Raw genomic sequence first — 22,734 nt, 5'->3', positions numbered from 1 at the left:
GCATTTCTGGAAGAGTGACTGTATGATAGTGGAGAAGTTTGACTTAGGTGGATAGCGATTTCTTATTTTATGTGTTCCAGGTCATTGTATAAGCTTTACGTAATTTTTCTGCTCGTGTTCTATGAGCTACTTTTTCATTGCCAGTGTTGCTGATCATTTCACCTAAGTAGTTCAAGTACTTAACTTGTTTCATGTTACCATATTTTGTTGCAAGTGGTTTCAGATTGGAACTTTTGGAGTCCATGAATTGTGATTTCTCGTAAGAAATTTGGAGTCCGGTTTTCATGGAAACATCATGAAGTTTCTGGATGGCATATTTGGCTCCCTCGGGAGTCCATGTAATTATTGCTAGGTCATCAGCAAAAGCAAGGCATTTTATGTTGATTCACTTGTCCTTTGTTCCCATAAATATGGCAATATAAATAGTCCAGGTATTTCTTTCTCTATGTCTTGATAATTTTGTCCACTACCAAGTTAAAGAGGAGTGGGGGCAGCCCATCACCTAGTCTCACTCCTGTCCTAATTTGAAACGGTTCAGAAACTTCTTTCATGAATTTTACTTTTGAGGTTGTGTCTGTTAAATTCTGCTCAATTAATGAAGTAATTTTGTTGTCTACACCATATTCACGAAGTGTATTGAACAGACTGGTGCGGTGAATCAAGTCATATGCTTTCTTGAAACCTACGAAGCTGACTACTGTGCGGTTTGACTGACGGTGTTGCAGTATCATCCTCAGGTTCAAGATCTGTTCTGTGCAGGATCGATGTGTGTGGAGCTTACCTGATATTCACCAATCATATGTTCTGTTTGTTGTTCTAATCTGTTGAGAAGAGCATGTGAGAGCACTTTGTAAGTGGCTGGTAGGAGTGAAATGCCTCAATAGTTGTTGGGATCAGACTCACCCTTTTTGTGTAGAGGGTGAATCAAAGCATTTTCCAATATGCTGGTATGAGTCCATTTACCTATATATTTTCAATGATAGTTTTTAGTCTGTCAATCAAGAGTTCACCTTCAATCTTGAGCATTTCGGCAATTACACTGTCTTCCCCTGGTGCTTTGTTGTTTTTCAGATGTGATATAATGTTTCGTATCTCCTCATGCATAGGTAGAGTTGAATCCTGGTTTGGGGTCACAACATGGAAGTCAAGTTTGTCTGCTGGTGGTTCACAGTTGTGTAACTTCTCAAAATGTTGTTTAAGGATTTCACACTTGGCATTTGTGTTCGTCTCAAGCATTCCATCAGGATGCTGAAAGCAAAGAGTGGGTTGCTTGAAGATTGCTAGTTCTTCCCCAAATGTCCTATAAAAGTTTCTCGTGTTGTTTCCTTTACAATCATTATCAATTTCCTCTAATTGTTTGTGATGGTATGTGTGTTTAATTTGTCTGATGGTTTTAGATGTTTTCTTCTGCCAATTCTCCAGTGTTTGATGGCTGTGTAAATCTTCCAGGCTTGAATACGTGATGCAAGTACTCTGTCACAGTCTGTTGTCTACCATGTGTGTTTCGTTTTCTGTGTTGGTGGACTGAGTTTTCTTGATGACTGCTGGATGGTTCCAAGAAGCTCTTCCCATGTTTCCGTGTCTGAATCTAGAGATTGTGCAAACTCCTCTGCATGTTCGTTTAGGTATTCTGGATCAATGCGCAGCAGTTTAGATTTTCAGCACTTCTTTTGATTAGGTATGAAGCAGATTTTGACTTGTGAGAGAGGGTGATCAGACTCCAGAAAACCTTTGCGTATCCTCACGTTCTTGATTTCTGAAGAAAATTTTCTAGTTATTGCTACATGATCAATTTTATATTCCCCACTGTGGTTGTTTAGAGATTTCCATGTAGTCATTTTCCTTTGTGGTTTCTTAAAGTGAGTGGGTATTATTCGGAGGTTGGCTATCCCACATATGTTGATTAAGCAATGTCAATTGGTGTTCATCTTCTTGTGTACTGAAAAATTCCCAGTTATATGTCTGTATTCACATTCATTGCCAATTTACAAATTGAAATCTCCCAACAGGACTTTGACACAGTGTTGAGGGATCTCAGTGAGTAAATGCTTGAGATATGACCAGAACTTCTCCACTTTGTTTTTGCCAGGATCATTATTGACTAGAGCATGTGCGTTTACCAGTGTATATGCCTTATTAGCACATTTAACTGTGAGTATAGAGAGGCATTCAGAGGGTGGCAAGAAGTCTATCACAGAGTTCTGGATACTGTTATGCATGAGGAATGCCATTCCCAACAAATTTACGTTACTATTTTTCAGTTTGATTGCAGGCTTTCCCTTGTAGACTCAATAGCCACCGGAATCAAAGTGATCAATCACAAAAACGCCTTTCTTGTACTGCAAGTATAAAATTCCAAAATCTATCACAAGTATCTGTCAGTATCTTGAGTTATCCTGTTTTAGTCAGTGTCTGTACATTCAGTTTCCGAATGAATTGCTTTTGCTTTGGTTTAAGGAGTTTTGGGAAGCTCCGACTCTTCCCTGCCTGATGTCCTGGTCCCCCAGAATCCGAGTTATTGTTATTGTTATTAGTATTATTATTATTATAGATTATATTTATTTGTCTTTTGGCAACTATGTACACATATGCCTCTCTAATAAGTTGTTTTTAAACACACCTCTCTGCTCTACAGACAGGGCAAGTAAAGAAAATATTTCATTTGTTCTGATTAAGTATCTTTGTTCATCTTCATTGGCTTAACACTGACCTTACCAGTCACAAAAGAACGGATGCTGTTGCTTGTGTGTGTTTGCCAGTTCTCCTCAATGTTAATATTTAATTCCATGTGCAAAGTTCTGCACGTCCTCCTTGCTGGGATTCATTCCACCCATTCTTTGTGTGTGTGTGTGTGTGTGTGTGTGTGTGTGTGTGAAAACAAATAAGACCTTCAGATCAGAGGAAATGAACTCAGATACCACAATAACTTCAACCATAAATTATAAAAATAAAGCTTTGTTGATTTTCTTTCTTTTTTTTTTTAAGAAGTTACATGTCTGGTTACAGATAAAATAGGATATTTGGAAAATGCATCACAGCTTTATAGTTGCCAAAAAATCTGCAAAAATAAAGGAAGGCAGCTACCTTTATGACTGATCATTAAAGGAAGAAAATCATTTAACTGAAATGTAGAAGATACAGTTGTAAATAATTAGAAACTTGTGAGTTAAAGAAAAATCTGTGTCAACTTCAGCAAAGCAAAGGCCCATATTGCTCAATGATGGTGGTATGGAATATGAGATAATGTATTGTATAATTTCACACTACTTGTTCCACTTGTTCAATAAATGTGCGGGAAAAGTTGTAATTATGAGTTCAAGCACCACAGAATATGATGGAAACTCTTAACCCAATGAAAGTTTTGCAGTAGGGCACTTAGAAAAGGGTGAAAGAAGATAATGAATTATAATTGAAACTGCACATTAAATATACTCAGTAAAATAACCTACAATGAACAAACAGTCAGCAAATATAAATGTAAAATCACAATAAAACAACAAGTTTGGTATCTTTTCTAATTTGATCCCTGGCATACATGTTGCAGTTCACAGTCATCATTTCACTGAACTCTGACACTAAGTGCAAATTTAATTGAAAGTGACCAGAAAATCTTGTTTGTGTCCAACTGTTATCACATTTACTCATTACCATATGTTAGACTGACCAACAGGGCATTACCAGAATAGAATAGTCATTCACCCTGCAATGAAATTACTCTCGTGGATTTTCTTGCAGTGTTACAATCCCTTGTACCACTGAAATGTCAGAAAATGAAGTGTCGGATGAAGTCTTAAATCTGAGAAACAAATCTGCTGGCTTTTCTATAAAAAATAGTTACAAATGCGAAGAACAAGCCATTCACAAAAAACAGTAGTCACATTAGTAGATTCCACTATGGTTCCAGGTGAAAAATTGTATTTTATTTAAATAATACAAAGGTTACTGAACATTTTAGTAATGAATTATGAAAAATGATAGTCTGCCTTACACTACATGAACACAGTATACTGGGAACAACAGATACATCCATGAATGACTAAATTACTATTGGAAAGCAACAGCACTCTAGTGTACTTCAGGCTTGTTGATCTAGAGCTACAGAAATTAAAAGTTAGATGCATGGATTGTGATTATTAGTTGATTTGATTAATCATAAATTTATACTGTTTACAAAAATTCAAAAAACTGAAATTTAGGTTACAACCTTAACTTCTCGTAGGTTCATAGCCTCATCCCAGGAATAATATTTCCTCTTCATTCTGAAATAAAATGCAGACTTGGGATAAGAAAATTTACATAAAATTTGCAGTAACTTGTAATACAGGAAAAACAAGATACTGAACAGTCAATGAAAAATACTTAAAGGTCATAAAATAAAAGCAGCATTCAAACAGAAACGAGTGCATAACCTTGCTGTTCCACTTTTATCCTTCTTAGTAGTCTTCTTCATATCAGTGTTCTTTTACAGAGTGAGAAGGAATCTTAAGTAGTTTTTAAATGAATTTCACTCATTGTGGGTTTAGATTTTCACTTTCATATATGTTTATTAACATTCGCATTCACGATAATAGTCAGCTGTTGATTATGTTACATACATTTCACTGAACAGATACGCAAAGTTATATAAAAAGGCAACAATGCAGAAGCACACAGCACAATATCACTTAAAAATATGTAGACTGTCCAGAATTTTACACAGTAAATGGTGGGTGCCAACTGAAATGGTATGTGTATTTTTGAATACTCAACTCTGACTGACTTGATAATCATACTTACTGACAACGAAAATTATGGAGTGTGTGTACTCATTGATTGCCAGATATGGACACCTTTATAGCTTTGTACATAACACCTACTTAAAGATGGTGTGGGAAAGATGTTACAAAATATTAAAACATAAACTATTACATTTTAGATATTAACAAGAAAGACATAAATTGTGCATAACATAGATTCACATTACGCAAAGATGTTGGATGAACACCCTTTAGGTACAAATAATGGTTCCATTTTATGAGTCAGAAGGTTGAATGTGCACTGGGATTTAAAAATTTTTCAGGAATATCAAATTTTCTAATTGAAATATTTCATAAACAACCTTGTTGTTGCACAAAAACTGCACATTCAGTGGAAAGAGAAAAAATATACCTGCAAAACAATGCCACTGAAACTTTGAAAGGATTACATTTTAAGCCTTGAAGCCAACTCTTTTGAATAAAGATAACTTTTGAAATAATGGAAACTCCAGATTGTAACAGCAGCAGTTCCAGGAAAAGGATAGATTGTTACTCGTCGTAAAGCTGACCTGTTGGGTTGCAGACATTCACAATGAAAAGACTCATTATAGCTTTCAGCCAAAGCCTTCTTCAGCAAAGAAAACACACATGCACTTTCACACAAGCAAGTACGCCTCATACACACATGAGCACTGCCACTGGTATCTCCTACTGGAAAGCAACTGTCACGTGGATAGTAGTCTGGAGTGGGCTGGGGAAGGGATAGTGGTAACAGGTATGGATGCAGAGAAAGGAGACTTTTTGGTGGGGTGTGCAGGGACTAGAGACTGCCAGGAGCAGGGACAGGAGGTGGGGTGTCAGGGGAAAGGGGAGGGAGGTGGGGTGTCAGGGAAAAGGGGAGGGAGGTGGAGGGGCAGCAGCAGCAGGTAATGGAAAGGATGGGCAGGTGCTTTGGCAGAGGGTGGTACACAAAGAGGGTGAAGTAATGTGAAAAGTGAGAAGGTGATAGGACAAGGGGGCAGGAACTGTTGGGTGGAGGTTGTGGGGACAGAAGGTTACTGTAGGTTGAGGCTGGGATAATTTTGGGAGTGGAGAATGTGTTGTAAGAATAACTCCCATCTGCGCAGATCAGAAAAGTTGGCGGTGGAGGGGATGATCCAGATGGTTTGGATAGTGACACAGCCATTGAAATCAAGCACGTTATGTTCAGCTGCATGTGTCACAGGGTGGTCTACTTTGTTCTTGGTCACAGTTTTACAGTGGCCATTCATCATGGTGGACAGCTGGTTGGTAGTCATATGAATATGAAAAGCAGTGCAATGGTTGCAGCAGAACTGGAATACAACATGGGTTCTTTCGCAGGTAACGCAGGCTTTGATGGTGTAAGCCTGTGACAGGACTGGTCTAAGAAGTGTTGCTTGGGTACACAGTGTAGGTCTTGCACCTGGGTCTTCCAAGGGATATGATCCCTGTGGCAAGGGGCTGGGATTGGGAGTGGCATAAGGATGGACAATGATGTTGTGTATGTTAGAAAACCATTTTAGGAGGGTTGGGAAGGATCTTGGCAACATTGTCCCTCATTTCAGGGTATGATGATGGATAATCAAAGCCCTAACAAAAGATGTGGTTCTGTTGTTCCAGTCCGGGCTAGTGTTGAGTGACAGAGGGGCCACTCATTCATGGCTTGGCAGTTTCATCTCAAATCATGTAGAACATTCATGATCAAGAATTTCGCTGGAAAAAATATATGTTAGGCCACTATATCATATGTGGGGAGCACAGAAGGAGCCTCCAAGTGTGCATTTTCACTTGAAGCCACTGATGTTGTGGTCTTCAGTCCTGAGACTGGTTTGATGCAGCTCACCATGCTACTCTACCCTGTGCAAGTTGCTTCATCTCCCAGTACATAATGCAGCCTAAATCCTTCTGGATCCGCTTAGTGTATTCATTCCTTGGTCTCCCTCCACACAGCCCTCCAATACTAAACTGGTGATCCCTTGATGCCTCAAAACATGTCCTACCAACCGATCCCTTCTTCTAGTCAAGTTGTGCCACAAACATCTCTTCTCCGCAATTCTATTCAATACCTCCTCATTAGCTATGTGATCTACCCATCTAATCCTCAGCATCCTTCTGTAGCACCACATTTCGAAAGCTTCTATTCTCTTCTTGTCCAAACTATTTATCGTCCATGTTTCACTTGCATACATGGCTACACTCGATACAAAAGCTTTCAGAAATGACTTCCTGACTCTTAAATCTATACTCGATATTAACAAATTTCTCTTCTTCAGAAACGCTTTCCTTGCCATTGCCAGTCTACATTTTATACCCTCTCTACTTTGACCATCATCATCAGTTATTTTGCTCCCCGAATAGCAAAACTCCTTTACTACTTTAAGTGTCTCATTTCTTAATCTAATTCCCTCAGCATCACCCGACTTAATTCGACTACATTCCATTATCCACATTTTGCTTTTGTTGATGTTCATTTTATATCCTCCTTTCAAGACACTATCCATTCCGTTCAACTGCTCTTCCAAGTCCTTTGCTGTCTTTGACAGAATTACGATGTCATTGGCAAACCTCAAAGTTTTTATTTCTTCTCCATTGATTTTAATACCTACTACAAATTTTTCTTTTGTTTCCTTTACTGCTTGATCAATATACAAACTGAATAACATCAGGGAGAGGCTACAACCCTGTCTCACTCCCTTCCCAACCACTTCTTTCCTTTCATGTGCCTCGACTCTTATAACTGCCATCTGGTTTCTGTACAAATTGTAAATAGCCTTTCGCTCCCTGTATTTTACCCCTCCCACCTTCAGAATTTGAAAGAGAGTAGTCCAGTCAACATTGTCAAAAGCTTTCTCTAAGTCTACAAATGCTAGAAACGTAGGTTTGCCCTTCCTTAATCTAGCTTCTAAGATAAGTCGTAGGGTCAGTATTGCCTCACGTGTTCCAATATTTCTACGGAATCCAAACTGATCTTCCCCGAGGTCGGCTTCTACTAGTTTTTCCATTCGTCTGTAAAGAATTCGCATTAGTATTTTGCAGCTGTGACTTATTAAACTGATAGTTATGTAATTTTCACATCTGTCAACACCTGCTTCCTTTGGGATTGGAATTATTATATTCCTCTTGAAGTCTGAGGGTTTTTCGCCTGTCTCATACATTTTGCTCAACAGATGGTAAAGTTTAGTCAGGACTGGCTCTCCCAAGGCTGTCAGTAATTCTAATGGAATGTTGTCTACTCCCAGGGCCTTGTTTTGACTTAGGTCTTTCAGCGCTCTGTCAAACTCTTCACGCAGTATCATATCTCCCATTTCATCTTCATCTACAGCCTCTTCCATTTCCATAATATTATCCTCAAGCACATCGCCCTTGTATAGACCCTCTATATACTCCTTCCACCTTTCTGCTTTCCCTTCTTTGCTTCAAACTGGGTTTCCATCTGAGCTCTTGATATTCATTAAAGTCGTTCTCTTTTCTCCAAAGGTCTCTAATTTTGTTTGTCCTCTAGCTATCCATGCTTAGCCATTTTGCCCCTTCTGTCGATCTCATTTATGAGATGTTTGTATTCCTTTTTGCCTGCTTCATTTACTGAACTTTTATATTTTCTCCTTTCATCAATCAAATTCAATATTTCTTCTGTTACACAAGGATTTCTACTAGCCCTCGTCTTTTTACCTACTTGATCCTCTGCTGCCTTCACTACTTCATCCCTCAAAGCTACCCATTCTTCTTCTACTGTATTTCTTTCCCCCATTCTTGTCAATTGTCCCCTTATGCTCTCCCTGAAACTCCGTACAACCTCTGATTTAGTCAGATTATCCAGGTCCCATTTCCTTAAATTACCACCTTTTTGCAGTTTCTTCAGTTTCAATCTACAGTTCATAACCAATAGATTGTGGCCAGAGTCCACATCTGCCCCTGGAAATGGCTTACAATTTAAAACCTGGTTCCTAAATCTCTGTCTTACCATTATATGATGTAAGTGAGATCTGTCAGTATCTCCAGGCTTCTTCCATGTATAAAATCTTCTTTTATGACTCTTGAACCAAGTGTTAGCTATGGTTAAGTTATGCTCTGTGCAAAATTATATCAGGCGTCTTCCTCTTTCATTTCATACCCCCAATCCATATTCATCTACTATGTTTCCTTCTCTTCCTTTTCCTACAGCCTTAGTAAAATGTTCATAGATGTGTGTAAAATCCTAAGAAGCAAGGGAAACTAATTCATTCTGATAGGGGTGACAAAGAAAAAGCTCAAACTGAAAATAAAATGTTTAGGTATCAAACAAAGGATGCACGTGAAATAACTAAAAGCAAAAATGATCTATTGATGCACTGGAATATAAATTGCTTAGAGGCAGAACTACCAAATCGTAAATTCTCAAAAATCGACAAACTAAAAATTCTGCGTTCAGAATCCGTAAATATTAAAACAATCTGCTTAAATGAACACTGGTTAACAGAAGATAGTATAAAAGTAGTAAATAGTATTAATAATTTGAAGGTAGCTGCCAGCTTTTGTAGAATAAGCAAATCTCGTGGAGGCTCCTACATTCTTGTCAATTCTTATATAAGTTATACAGTAAGAGATAAGTTTTAATTATTTAAATGAAGAGGGCATGTTTGATAGTTGCTCTGTAGAACTAAGTGATCTGAATACACTGGTTATAGCAATCTACAGAATTCCTGGATGTGCGGTAACAAATGTGCTTTTAGCCATATTCGAATGCCTCCTGGAAAAACTCCAGAAAGAAAGTAAGAAAAAAAAAGTTGTTATAGCAGCAGACTTTCAACTTAAATGTCTTAGTTGAAAGCAATGATTCCACAAAATTACGTGACTTAAATCAGAAATCTGGTTTCAAGCTAAATTTTTCTGAAGGCACTAGGGAAAACAGCAGATCAGTGACCTGCATTGATAATATTATTACTAACTACAAATTTGACAGTGGAAATAAGGACAAATACTGCTTAGACTTGGGTATTTCGGATCACTCAACTCTGTTTATTGAGCTCCCAAAAGCAAATAACCTAAAGCCTCCAGAAGTGCGTATAAAAAGGGATCTCAGTAAAAGTAAAATAGATTTATTCTGCAGTAAATTAAGTATAATAAGCTGGCCTGTAGACTACAAATAGTTCAAGCTCGATAAACTATGAGAAATTTTTAAATTGTTTCTTAGAGGTATTTAATGAATCATTTCCTCGTAGATATAAGCAAAAGAAAGTTAATGGTAAACTGAAATGGATTACAACAGGAATAAAAATTTCTAGTGCCAGAAAGATAGAGCTCCACAATGAGTTGAAATCAAACAGAAATCTGGATGAAATAAGACAAAAGCAGTGTGGTCATTTGTTCAGTCTGAATTAGGAGCCAAAGTAAAAATTCATGAGATTTTGAAAATTAGACATGAAAATGAAATTATAGTAAACCCTGTTCAGATGTCAAGTTGTTTCAATGAATTCTTCCTAAATATAGTAAGATCGGATGTGGATATGACACTCTATCAGGGCATCACAAATTTGGAAAACAGTCAGGACACATCTTTTAAACAATTTGAAAAAATCACCCAAAGGGATGAGGAAAAAGAAATATTGTCTCTAAAAAACAAAACCTCACATGGGTGGAATAAAATAACAACATCTGTAATCAAGTATGTGTACGATATTATTTCTCAACCTGTGTCAACTATTATAAATCAATCTTTTGAACAGGGCATGCTTTCCAGATGTATTGAAATATGGTGAGATCAAACCTCTATTCAAGAAAGGATCGCAAGAAGATATGGGGAATTACTGCCCTATCTCTCTCTTGCCGGTCTCCTCTAAAGTGTTTGAAAAGATTGCAGCAAAACAAATTAATAACTTTCTTACTGTAAATGATATAATTTTTAAAAACCAGTTCAGATTCCAACAGGGTAAAAGTACTGTAAATGCTACAAATGAGTTTATCCAAAAAATATGCTCCACGTTAGATAAAGGTAGAAAGGTCACAGGTATATCCGGTGATCTGACTAAAGCTTTCAATTCAGTGAACCACGCATTACTCCTCCACAAATTACAGATATATGGAATCAGGGACACTGCTTTAAAATGGTTTAGCTCTTACCTGTCACGTAGGAAACAAAGAGTAATTTTAACTTCAAATGAAACCAATTATTTATCAGACTGGAAAACAGTTCCCCAAGGAGTCCCACAAGATTCGATATTGGGTCCCTACCTGTTTCTTTTTTACGTAAATGACCTACCACTTGCTATTGACGTTCATTCAGTCTTATTTGCTGATGACACATCAGTTCTAATTGAAAATGAGGTATCTGAAAATATTCCAGAAAAAGCCGAAAATACTTTAGAAAAACTTGAATCTTGGTTCTATCAAAATGGACTAAAACTAAATGTAACTAAAACCAAAATGATGCAATTTGAAGCTAAATCAGTAGAAAGGAGTGAAATAAAGATAACTTGCAATGATTAGGATATCACAGAGGCAAACCAAGTGAAGTTCTTAGGCCTAAATCTTGACAAAAATTTAAATTGGAAGGTACACACAGATTACTTAGCAAATAAACTGAACAACTTAGCATTTGCAATGTGTATTTTGTCAGGTGCCACAAACATGGATACCAGAAAGATAGTTTATCACTGCTACTTTGAGTCAGTTATTCGTTATGGCATAATCTTCTGGGGAAATTCAGCAAATACCACTAGGCTCCTAGTATTACAAAAGAAAGTAATTAAAAACATGTGTGTTGCAAAAAAACAGGAATCCTGTCGACCACTGTTAAAAGATTTAAAAATACTATCTATCCCCTCACTTTACATATATGAGATGGTGGTGTTCCTATATAGAAATCAACATACACTAGACACTTTCCGTTTTGACCACCACTACAGCACTTGCCACAGAGATAACTTCAAACTTCCAACACATTGTTTAAAACTTTATGCCCAATTCATTGAGGACAGCTTCACAGTCCGAACTCAGGGATTGTATTACATGTATTATTTTATGTACATGTGTAACTGTAACTTAGAAATGTAAAATATAATGTAAACTTTTGTATTTCTCTTAAAAAAGTGAAAAAAGTTTCTTTTGTACACCTTGACAAGTCTCCTGTACATCAAATCAAATTATTTGAAAATTGTACGTAATGAGATGAATAAACCACATATCACATATCAATTCCAGTCACCCATGACTATCAAATTTTTGTCTCCCTTCACTATCTGAATAATGTCTTTTATCTCATCATGTTGTTGTTGTGGTCTTCAGTCCTGAGACTGGTTTGATGCAGCTCTCCATGCTACTCTATCCTGTGCAAGCTTCTTCATCTCCCAGTACCTACTGCAACCTACATCCTTCTGAATCTGCTTAGTGTACTCATCTCTCGGTCTCCCTCTACGATTTTTACCCTCCACACTGCCCTCCAATGCTAAATTTGTGATCCCTTGATGCCTCAAAACATGTCCCACCAACCGATCCCTTCTTCTAGTCAAGTTGTGCCACAAACTTCTCTTCTCCCCAATCCTATTCAATACCTCCTCATTAGTTACGTGATCTATCCACCTTATCTTCAGTATTCTTCTGTAGCACCACATTTCGAAAGCTTCTATTCTCTTCTTGTCCAAACTAGTTATCGTCCATGTTTCACTTCCATACATGGCTACACTCCAAACAAATATTTTCAGAAGTGACTTCCTGACACTTAAATCTATATTCGATGTTAACAAATTTCTCTTCTTCAGAAACGCTTTCCTTGCCATTGCCAGTCTACATTTTATATCCTCTCTACTTCGACCATCATCAGTTATTTTACTTCCTAAATAGCAAAACTCCTTTACTACTTTAAGTGTCTCATTTCCTAATCTAATTCCCTCAGCATCACCCGATTTAATTTGACTACATTCCATTATCCTCGTTTTGCTTTTGTTGATGTTCATCTTATATCCTCCTTTCAAGACACTGTCCATTCCGTTCAACTGCTCTTCCAAGTCCTTTGCCGTCTCTGACAGAATTACAATGTCATCGGCGAACCTCAAAGTTTTTACTTCGTCTCCATGAATTTTAATACCTACTCCAAATTTTTCTTTTGTTTCCTTTACTGCTTGCTCAATATACAGATTGAATAACATCGGGGAGAGGCTACAACCCTGTCTCACTCCTTTCCCAACCACTGCTTCCCTTTCATGCCCCTCGACTCTTATGACTGCCATCTGGTTTCTGTACAAATTGTAAATAGCCTTTCGCTCCCTGTATTTTACCCCTGCCACCTTTAGAATTTGAAAAAGAGTATTCCAGTCAACATTGTCAAAAGCTTTCTCTAAGTCTACAAATGCTAAAAACGTAGGTTTCCCTTTTCTTAATCTTTCTTCTAAGATAAGTCGTAAGGTCAGTATTGCCTCACGTGTTCCAACATTTCGACGGAATCCAAACTGATCCTCCCCGAGGTCCGCATCTACCAGTTTTTCCATTCGTCTGTAAAGAATTCGCGTTAGTATTTTGCAGCTGTGACTTATTAAACTGATAGTTCGGTAATTTTCACATCTGTCAGCACCTGCTTTCTTTGGGATTGGAATTATTATATTCTTCTTGAAGTCTATCTCATCATACATTTCTTCAATTTCTTCGTCATCTGCAGACTTCATTGGCATATAAACTTCTACTACTGTAGTAGGCATGGGCTTCGTGTCTACCTTGGCCACAATAATGGGTTCACTATGCTGTTTGTAGTAGCTTACCCACACTCCTATTTTTTAATTCATTATTAAACCTACTCCTGCATTACTCCTATTTGGTTTTGTATTTATACTACTGTATTCACCTGACCAGAAGCCTTGTTCCTCCTGCCACCGAACTTCGTTAATTCCCACTATATCTAACTTTAATCTATCCATTTTCCTTTCTAAATTTTCTAACCTACCTGCCCGATTACGGGATCTGACATTCCACGCACCGATCTGTAGAACGCCAGTTTTCTTTCTCCTGATAATGATATCCTCTTGAGTAGTCCCCGCCCGGAGATATGAATGGGGGACTACTTTACCTTCAGAATATTGTACCCAAGAGGACGCCATCATCATTTAACCATACAGTAAAGCTGCATGCCACTATAAGACTAGAAAATGCTGATGCTCCATTGAAATGATGTCTGTGAGGGCATCTGCCAATCCTTCCACCAGCAGAGAAAATGAAATAAAAGGCACTTCTTAGAGCCATCTCTGACTATTGTTAGCCTGAATGTCAAGGGAATAACAAAGAACAAACAAAACATAATTTTGCAGCTATTTCAAATGCATTAATGGGATGTACTGTGTATAAAGGAAATGCATAGAGATGAAGCAGCACACAGGCCCCTAATTAATGCAATGCATCTAGCCAGAGGTACCACACAATAATGGTAGTGCAATTTTCATTAGACCTGACCTGGCCTTAACTTCCACAGGGAAAACAGCAGTAAATGGAAACTGAGATCTTAACAATTGAGTGAAAACCTTCACAGTAACATAGTACATAAGCCACAAGATGAAAGTCTTAAGATTATCATGCCAGACAACTTCAAAGGCCAAAAGAAACAGTTTATCGAAGATGACTTCAACTTTCAACTGGCATAGGAGAAACTGGGGATACAACAAAACTGATGGCAATGGCCAGTTTCTAGAAGAATGAATGGAAGTGAATAACTTCTTTCTCCTACATGACTCAAAGCTGCACTACTCCTTCATGAACAAAATTTGGAAATGAGGCTTGAACCCTGACAACTGCTTTGTTAGCAGTAATATCCAAAACAAGTTTGCTAAAAATGTATATGAAGCCCTTCCAAGAACTCAACATAGTCCCACTGCAATTCAGGTCTTCTCGGCAGACAAGTCTGCTAACATATTGTTTCAAAGAGGGTCCAGGTTCATAAAAGCCATATGGATGGATTTCTTGCGGGAATTAGACGAAAAAGTTAACAAGACAAATTCGCTCCTGAAAACTACTAAATAAAATAGAAAGAAACTTCCACATGGGAAAAATATATTAAAAACAAAGATTCCAGGACTTACCAAGCGGGAAAGCGCCGGCAGACAGGCACAATGAACAAAACACACACACACACACACACACACACACACACACACACACACACACACACACACACAGAATTACTAGCTTTCACAACCGATGATGGTTGCTTCTTCAGGAAAGAGGGAAGGAGAGGGAAAGACGAAAGCATGTGGGTTTTAAGGGAGAGGGTAAGGAGTCATTCCAATCCCGGGAGCAGAAAGACTTCCTTTAGGGGGAAAAAAGGACAGGTGTACACTCGCACACACACACATATCCATCTGCACATACACAGACACAAGCAGACATATTTAAAGGCAAAGAGTAAGGGCAGAGATGTCAGTCGAGGCGGAAGTACAGAGGCAAAGAAGTTGTTGAAAGACAGGTGAGGTATGAGTGGCAGCAACTTGAAATTAGCGGAGGTTGAGGCCTGGAGGATATCGAGAAGAGAGGATATACTGAAGGGCGAGTTCCCATCTCTGGAGTTCGGATAGGTTGGTGTTGGTGGGAAGTATCCAGATAACTCGGACGGTGTAACACTGTGCCAAGATGAGATAAACCTGATAAATCCCATCCCTAAATGGCGAATCCTTTTAAATGCAAACCTGACCAAATGTATAGAATCATCAAGCATGAATCGAAAATAATAAACATCATCCAGAATGAGATTTTCACTCTGCAGCGGAGTGTGCGCTGATATGAAACTTCCTGGCAGATTAAAACTGTGTGCCCGACTGAGACTCGAACTCGGGACCTTTGCCTTTCGCGGGCAAGTGCTCTACCAACTGAGCTACCGAAGCACGACTCACGCCCGGTACTCACAGCTTTACTTCTGCCAGTATCTGTCTCCTACCTTCCAAACTTTACAGAAGCTCTTCTGCGAAACATGCAGAACTAGCACTCCTGAAAGAAAGGATACTGTGGAGACATGGCTTAGCCACAGCCTGGGGGATGTTTCCAGAATGAGATTTTCACTCTGCAGCGGAGTGTGCGCTGATATGAAACTTCCTGGCAGATTAAAACTGTGTGCCCGACCGAGACTCGAACTCGGGACCTTTGCCTTTCGCGGGCAAGTAAAGCTGTGAGTACCGGGCGTGAGTCATGCTTCGGGTAGCTCAGTTGGTAGAGCACTTGCCCGCGAAAGGCAAAGGTCCCCAGTTTGAGTCTCGGTCGGGCACACAGTTTTAATCTGCCAGGAAGTTTCAATAAACATCATCTTCAAACCAATGCAAGAAAAAGGTGATGGTGGAGTCTCAGTTCAACTTATGAAAAAATGAAGTATTAGAGAAAGAATTTTAGCTTTAAAATTAGTCACAGAGAAATAGTTGGAAAGGAATTAAACATGATGCATGACATTTGTAGATATATAGAAACCATTTAATAGTGTGAAAAGCGAAAAGATGATTTGGGTGTTGAAGAAAGTAGGAATAGACTAACGAGACTGAAAAGTGTCACAGAACCTTTACAAAAACAAGACAGCTGTTATTTGAGGGTTTTCAGTATAACTTCAAATTCAGAAAGGAATCTAGCAACAAAGTGCACTATAACCTTTTACGTTTAATCTATACATAGAGGAGGCACTTTAAAAAGTTGGAGAACAGCTGGAAACACGTGTAATGAGAGGCAAAAGAATAAATATGCTGAGCTATGCTGACGACATAGTTGTTTCAGTTTAAACTTAGTTGTTTTAACTGAAACAGAAAAAGAACTTGAAGTCATGTCAAATAAAATGGATGAAATTATGAGTAATGAATGTAACAAGAAATTAATCAAGTCTAAAATGAAAGTGATGGTTTGTGACAAATGAGGGCAAGCCAAAACACAATTACAAGTTCTCTTATTTATTTATTTATTTAACAAGCAAGATAAAGGAGATGGAAGAAGCAAAAAAAGTAAGAGGCAGAAATGCCAAAGCAAAATGTGCCTAACCTCAAAAAGTAACAGCACATGAATCAGGAAAAGCATTCTAAAAACACATGGTCTGTTAGAATGTGGTGTTGTATGCCTGGAGACTCTCCAGATTGAAGAAAAGATTGATGTTTTCAGAGATGATGTGTTACAAGTGCATCATGAAAATCAAATGGACTGATAACTATCCGTGGGATAGGAGAAAAGTTTATGGGATACTATTGTAAAAAGATAAACAGTTCATTGTTCCTCTGTTGAGTCTGGAAGAGATCCTAAATACAATAACATGGGAGTATGTCAATGGAATAAGAACTAAATGAAGATCATTACATAAATACATAGCTCAAACTATAAAAGACACCTGTAATTCCCATGTGAGAATGAATAAAAGAGTAGAATGATGCAAAAAAAAAATGAAGCTCTATTGCCAACCATTTCTTGAACTGAGCACAAAAGGAAGCATTACGTATTCCTATGTGCAATATTAAAGGAAAATTTCTATACAGGAAGAACAGCAGATGGAAGTATTATTAATTATTTTCTACATCTACATCTACATCTATATTCCACAAGCCATCCTGTAGTGTGTACTTCCTCCCTTCACTGTCCCAGTTGTGAATAGTGCACAGGAAAAACAATTGTTGGGGAAAAACAATTGTTGGTAAGCTTCTCTGTGAGCTTGAATTCCTCTAATTTTATCTTCGGGATCTTTTCACAAGATATACGAAAAAGGAAGCACTGTATTAGTTGACTCTTCTAGGAATGTACACTCTTGGGATTTTAACAGAAAAATCACACCATGATACACAACACCTCTCTTGCAGCATCTGCTGCTAGGGTTGGATGAGCAACTCTGTAATGTTTTTCCAATTATAAAGCAAATCTATGATGAATTCAGTAGCTCATCTTTCGATCTTCTCTGTTTACTTTACGTATCCTATCTGGTTTACATTCCAGACTGATGGTGTTCCACAAGGCTCTGCTCCATATTAGGCCCAGTCCTACTTCTCTTCTATGTTAATGACTTACCATTAAATACCAGCTCTCCCCATCAGATCTGTTCACAGATGATACTTCTGTCTTTGTTGAAGATCGGGATTTGGAAAAAATTCTCAAATCTGTGATCAATGCCCTCAGTACCTTAGAAACTTGGTTTCAGCTAAATGGGTTGAATCTAAACATATCTAAGTTCAAAACCAAATAGTCAAAATGTGACCAGATTAAGATTGTACACAACAACCAAGATATAGAAGAAGATGACTCAGTCAAATTCTTAGGTTTAAATGTAGATAAAAATTTGATCTGGCAGGCACACATTGAATTCCTAGCAAACAAACTTAACAGTTTTGCATTTGCAATGTAAATATTGTCAACTGCAACTGACATGGACACACAAAAAATAGCATATACAAGCTACTTCGAATCCATTATTAGGTATGGTATTATTTTTTGGGGTAACTCGTCAAACATAGTGCAGATATTAAAACACAGAAAAAAACCATTTGAAATACATGCTCTGCAAAGCACAAAGAACCATGTCAATCATTATCTAGAAAACTTAAAATATTAAATCTGCCATCCTTATACATATATGAGATTATTATATTATTGTACAACAGACATGAATTGTTTGAGGGAAACCATTTTGTCCATTCACATGATACTAGAAACAAAGAAAATTTTATGCTCCAAACCCACTGCCTCAGACTGTGTTCGCAGGGACCTCAATACATGGGAATGAAAATTCGTAATAAATTAAAAGGGAACAAGTTGATGCAGATAATTTAGGTTCACTTAAAATAAAGCTATATGAGGTACTGACACTGAAATGTTATTACTTAGTGGATGAATTCATGCAGGACAAGCTGGAAATTTGATCAGGATACAATGTGTGCATATTCCAAGAAATATTCTTATAGTGTTAATCAATTATAACTTAAGGCCATTAATGCCTTTGTTAGCAGTACACACACACACACACACACACACACACACACACACACACACACACACACACAAAAAGCGCGTGCGCCACTTGCACACACATCTGAAGTCTCCGAGAACTGAATGAGAGAAGGTGCAGCGGGGGGAGGGGGTAAGTAGCGAAAAGGAGAGAAATAAAAAGAAATGAAAAGACTGGGTGTGGCGGTGAAATGATGGCTGTGTAGTGCTGGAAAGGGAACAGAGAGCGGGCTGGATGGGTGAGGACAGTGACTAACGAAGGTTGAGGCCGGGAGGGTTACAGGAATATAGTGTTATTATTTACTGTAGTGCTATTATTTATTAATGTAAAAATCATTGTAACTGTATTATAAATTTTTAACATCTCTCCTGTACGCAAACCAAATGGACTGCAAATGTACGTAATGAGATGAATAAAACACAATTCACACGTAATATTTAGGTATTTGTCACATGAGAGTTTTTTAAGCTACCCTCTTCACGGGAAGTTTCTTCGAACGAATCTCATTCTGTCATCTGCCTAGGGGGTGACTCATTTTATGTAGTTGTTCCACTTTAAATCACTCTGTGTGTATACCCCCAGATATTTAAAGGATGTGGCTGCTTCCAGGCACATTTCAACAATTGTATAATCACACAATAACACATCATTCTTGCTATTTCAGTAATACCTATTGCAGTTTTCCACACATCTTCTTTCCAGTAGTTGCTATTCTGTTTATTATGAACTGATCCCTCTGACTCTAAAAGTTCATAATTCAATTTTTTTTCTGTTTTATGTTACTACCAGGCATACCTTACTATGCCGGTTTGAGGGCTGGTATGTACATACATCTTTATGTGTCTGAATTCACTTACTGCTTATAATAATATTTCTTTGGACAGACTGAGACCACACAACACTAGCTGTCCTTTATTGATCACAAAAGAAGTTTGCTCACCTCTTAATAGCAACCTTCTCCCCAGTATCAATTCTCTGACCCAGAACCACGGAGCCATATGTTCCATCTCCAAGTTGGTTTAATGTGATATACCGGTTCATGTTGACAGGGGCGGAGCCCATTCGTTTTTCTTCAGTATATTACATGTATTTATATCAACCTGCAAAATTAAATTAAGGACATCAATTTAACACGAAAACATCATGCTCATTACTTGTAGAATATAGGTTTGTGCTCATTTTCTATCCATCTCTATAACTATATAAGTACTCTGCTGTGTTATTATTGGATTGTACATTGATTGGTGTAGGATGTACAGAAAAACATCACAACAAAACAGTTAACAAAACAGTTAACATATATCTCCCAAGGGACTCGATTGAATCAGTACAAGCAAAGTAAGTCCGAAATGTCCATAATAATTCTCTGAAGTTTGCATGCAGTGCACACAATGAATGAGTAATGTGCTTACAGTTTTAGCCTGAGTGTCAAAGAGTATGGCATAAAAGCAAAATCACAAAGATAACTTTTTTAAGGAGGCACTGAGTGGCAGACAGGCACACTGAATCAAGACTACTAGATATTATTTAGTTATTGGATTAAATCCTCCATCAGACAAAGACAAAACACATGCACATACACATTGCTATTATCATCTTTAGGTGTTAATTAGTTGGGTGTTAGTACCCAGAGGTGACAGAGGCTGTCTCTGTCTCTGTGTGTATTCAACATCTCCCCTAAGCAGTGAGTAGCAGTCTATCCTTCAAATTGTTTTCATTGGTTAAAAGGTAACATTTTGATAGATATAATGAAACTGAATTATTGTGATGATGACCACAGATATTATGATTTTCATGTTGATAAGAACTGTTCTGGTAATGTGGTGCTCAAGACAAAATGGAAAAGAAAAATTATACTCATAAATTAATTTTACAAAATATAGTTACATACAACATACAAGCAATTTTATGTTATTTGCAGCAAAGTTCTTTGTAAAAGTTCCACAACAGTGTCAATCAAGTAGTTGCAAATAGACATGTAAATGTTATACTGCAAGAAATCTAACATTTTGATTTCATTTATGCCTACATACTAACCTGACAGTCTGTAAGTAGTTACTTGGTGAAAGAGCCAAAAAAGCCATTGTGTGCAAAGAGTTAACAACATACTGGTAATATCACAACAATTTTAAAGTGTCCACTGGACTAAGGTAATTCAAACAGACATTAAAGAGGAAACCTGTTAAGTCTACAGAAATCACAAAACAATTTTTCTTTTTATCACAGTATGCTATAACAATTAAAATCACAGTCACAAGAATTGTAGTATCATTAATTGTATAATAGCTACTGCCAATACCCCCAAAGGGAACAACATTTGTATTAGAAAAATACAGTTACCCAATTAATTTCATAAAACATGTCCCTAAAGAGCAAAACATATCATACCAGTATATCTCAGGTACTAAACAAAAACAAAAATATGAAAATTTAGTATCACTATTCAGTTTACACATTCTAGAAATTTGCCACAAGGACACATGCCAAAGTCAACAGAAGATGTCACTGATGTTATTTTTTATTATTATTCCATGACCCTTCTAGTGTAATTTGATGTTAGTATACATTTTGATGTAAACATTTGAGGAATCTATTAGGGTGTTTCAAATATTACATATATTCTATTGTTTAGTAATAGCTATTTGAAAAGAAAATAGTAAACAAAGTGGTGGATCTTGAAATATTGGGGTTCCTATAACTATCACACAGAAAATAATGAACATAGTACATTCTACATTCTGCACTTCACTTCAGACACCAGATATCTGCAATGGTGATAATTTCACTATCTTATGGAATCAGTGACACAAAACAATCAGTAGTTCCAAGATGTCAGTATCACAAGTAGAAAAACACTAGTACCAAAAATAAACTTTGAAAATATGTAGATACTGCTGATTTTAACAAAAGCATTTGCAATATGTAGGTATACCTTATTCACAATACAATGAAAAGCATATATCAAGCACAGTCAAGTCCAGAACACATTTTCCAGATCAACTCAGTTGAGGATTATTGATTACAATGTTCAAGGCCATGACAGGGGCTTTCTGGCTACATAGCAACCAGCAAAACAAACTTCAGCTGCCATATTAATGCAGCAGTTGCTTATAAGTAGTATCATGTGCTTCAGATAATTCAATTCACAAGACAGCTACTACGAAATGATGAAAAATGTGGAAATTATTACTTTCTTTTACATAAATCAGCAGAATGTATTTAAACTGAAATACAAAAAAACTGCATAAAGTGCTAAAATTATACTCATGGAAAAAATGTTATACACTTATAAAGTCAATCATACCTAAATATTTTCCAGGTTTTACTATATGAAAACTTTAACAACATGGACTAGCAAACTGTAAGAATTTTTCTATGAAAATACCCTTGTAGCCAATTGTATATTCAGTGATTGAAGCTGTTCAACTATAAGTGGTCAATGTCTAAAACAGAGCTGAAGTGAACAGCCATAAATAACAAAACATAAGACCTAAGTTTGCCTAGGTGTATATTCTCTGATTTGGAAAACGATAAAACCATTCTCAGCAGATTATCAATTTTGGTTATCTTTTTACGTTCATTAATGCATGCATAAATGATGATGATGAGGATGATCATGAGGATGAAATGATGATGATTAAGACAACACAATACCCAGTCCCTGAGCGGAGAAAATCTCCGACCCAGCCGGGAATCGAACCCGGGCCCTTTGGATTGACAGTCTGTCGCGCTGACCACTATTTTTTAATTTTTATTTTTATTTCTTTTAACAGTAAGGAACAGAAAACTAGTAAGTGCACTCGTTGCGTCGAGTTGGGGACGCACGTAACTAAAACCATACTAATAGTTGTAGAAAAGGGCTTAAAGAAAGAGAGCATTGTCAGAAAAATGCCATTGATGACTGTATAAATATAGTACTTTTGTTGTGCCTATCTGTGACTCAGCATCTCCACTATGTGGTGAGTAGCAACTCTCCTAAGGACACTACATTGAATGCCTTAAACCAATTAAAAAAATTTTAAAATATGGAGATGTTTCTGTTCTACCACTCATCAATATTATTTATCTTTAAAA

At 37.3% G+C, this 22,734-nt stretch overlaps 1 protein-coding gene across 18 annotated transcripts in view; it reads right to left on the bottom strand.

Moving 5' to 3' along the window:
• LOC126354432 (serine/threonine-protein kinase dyf-5) overlaps positions 1-22,734 on the bottom strand; it is a 230,593-nt gene that overhangs the window by 153,397 nt on the left and 54,462 nt on the right. For 16 of the 18 annotated variants that reach the window (XM_050004096.1, XM_050004086.1, XM_050004081.1 and 13 more), the window contains 2 exons: positions 19,601-19,760; positions 4,205-4,259 (listed from right to left, as the gene is read on the bottom strand). In XM_050004096.1, the coding sequence (XP_049860053.1) occupies positions 4,205-4,259; positions 19,601-19,722 (177 nt within the window). In that variant the 5' untranslated portion in view covers positions 19,723-19,760. Of the gene's footprint in view, positions 1-4,204; positions 4,260-19,600; positions 19,761-20,697; positions 21,502-21,592; positions 21,672-22,734 lie in introns of those variants that run through there. The other 2 variants (XM_050004098.1, XM_050004099.1) reach the window with 2 other exon arrangements.

Source organism: Schistocerca gregaria, chromosome 3 (assembly GCF_023897955.1).
Source record: "Schistocerca gregaria isolate iqSchGreg1 chromosome 3, iqSchGreg1.2, whole genome shotgun sequence".
In the NCBI taxonomy this organism is placed as follows: Eukaryota; Metazoa; Arthropoda; class Insecta; order Orthoptera; family Acrididae; genus Schistocerca; species Schistocerca gregaria.
Note: the sequence above shows the minus strand (reverse complement) of the source record. Positions and strands in the feature narration are given on the sequence as shown.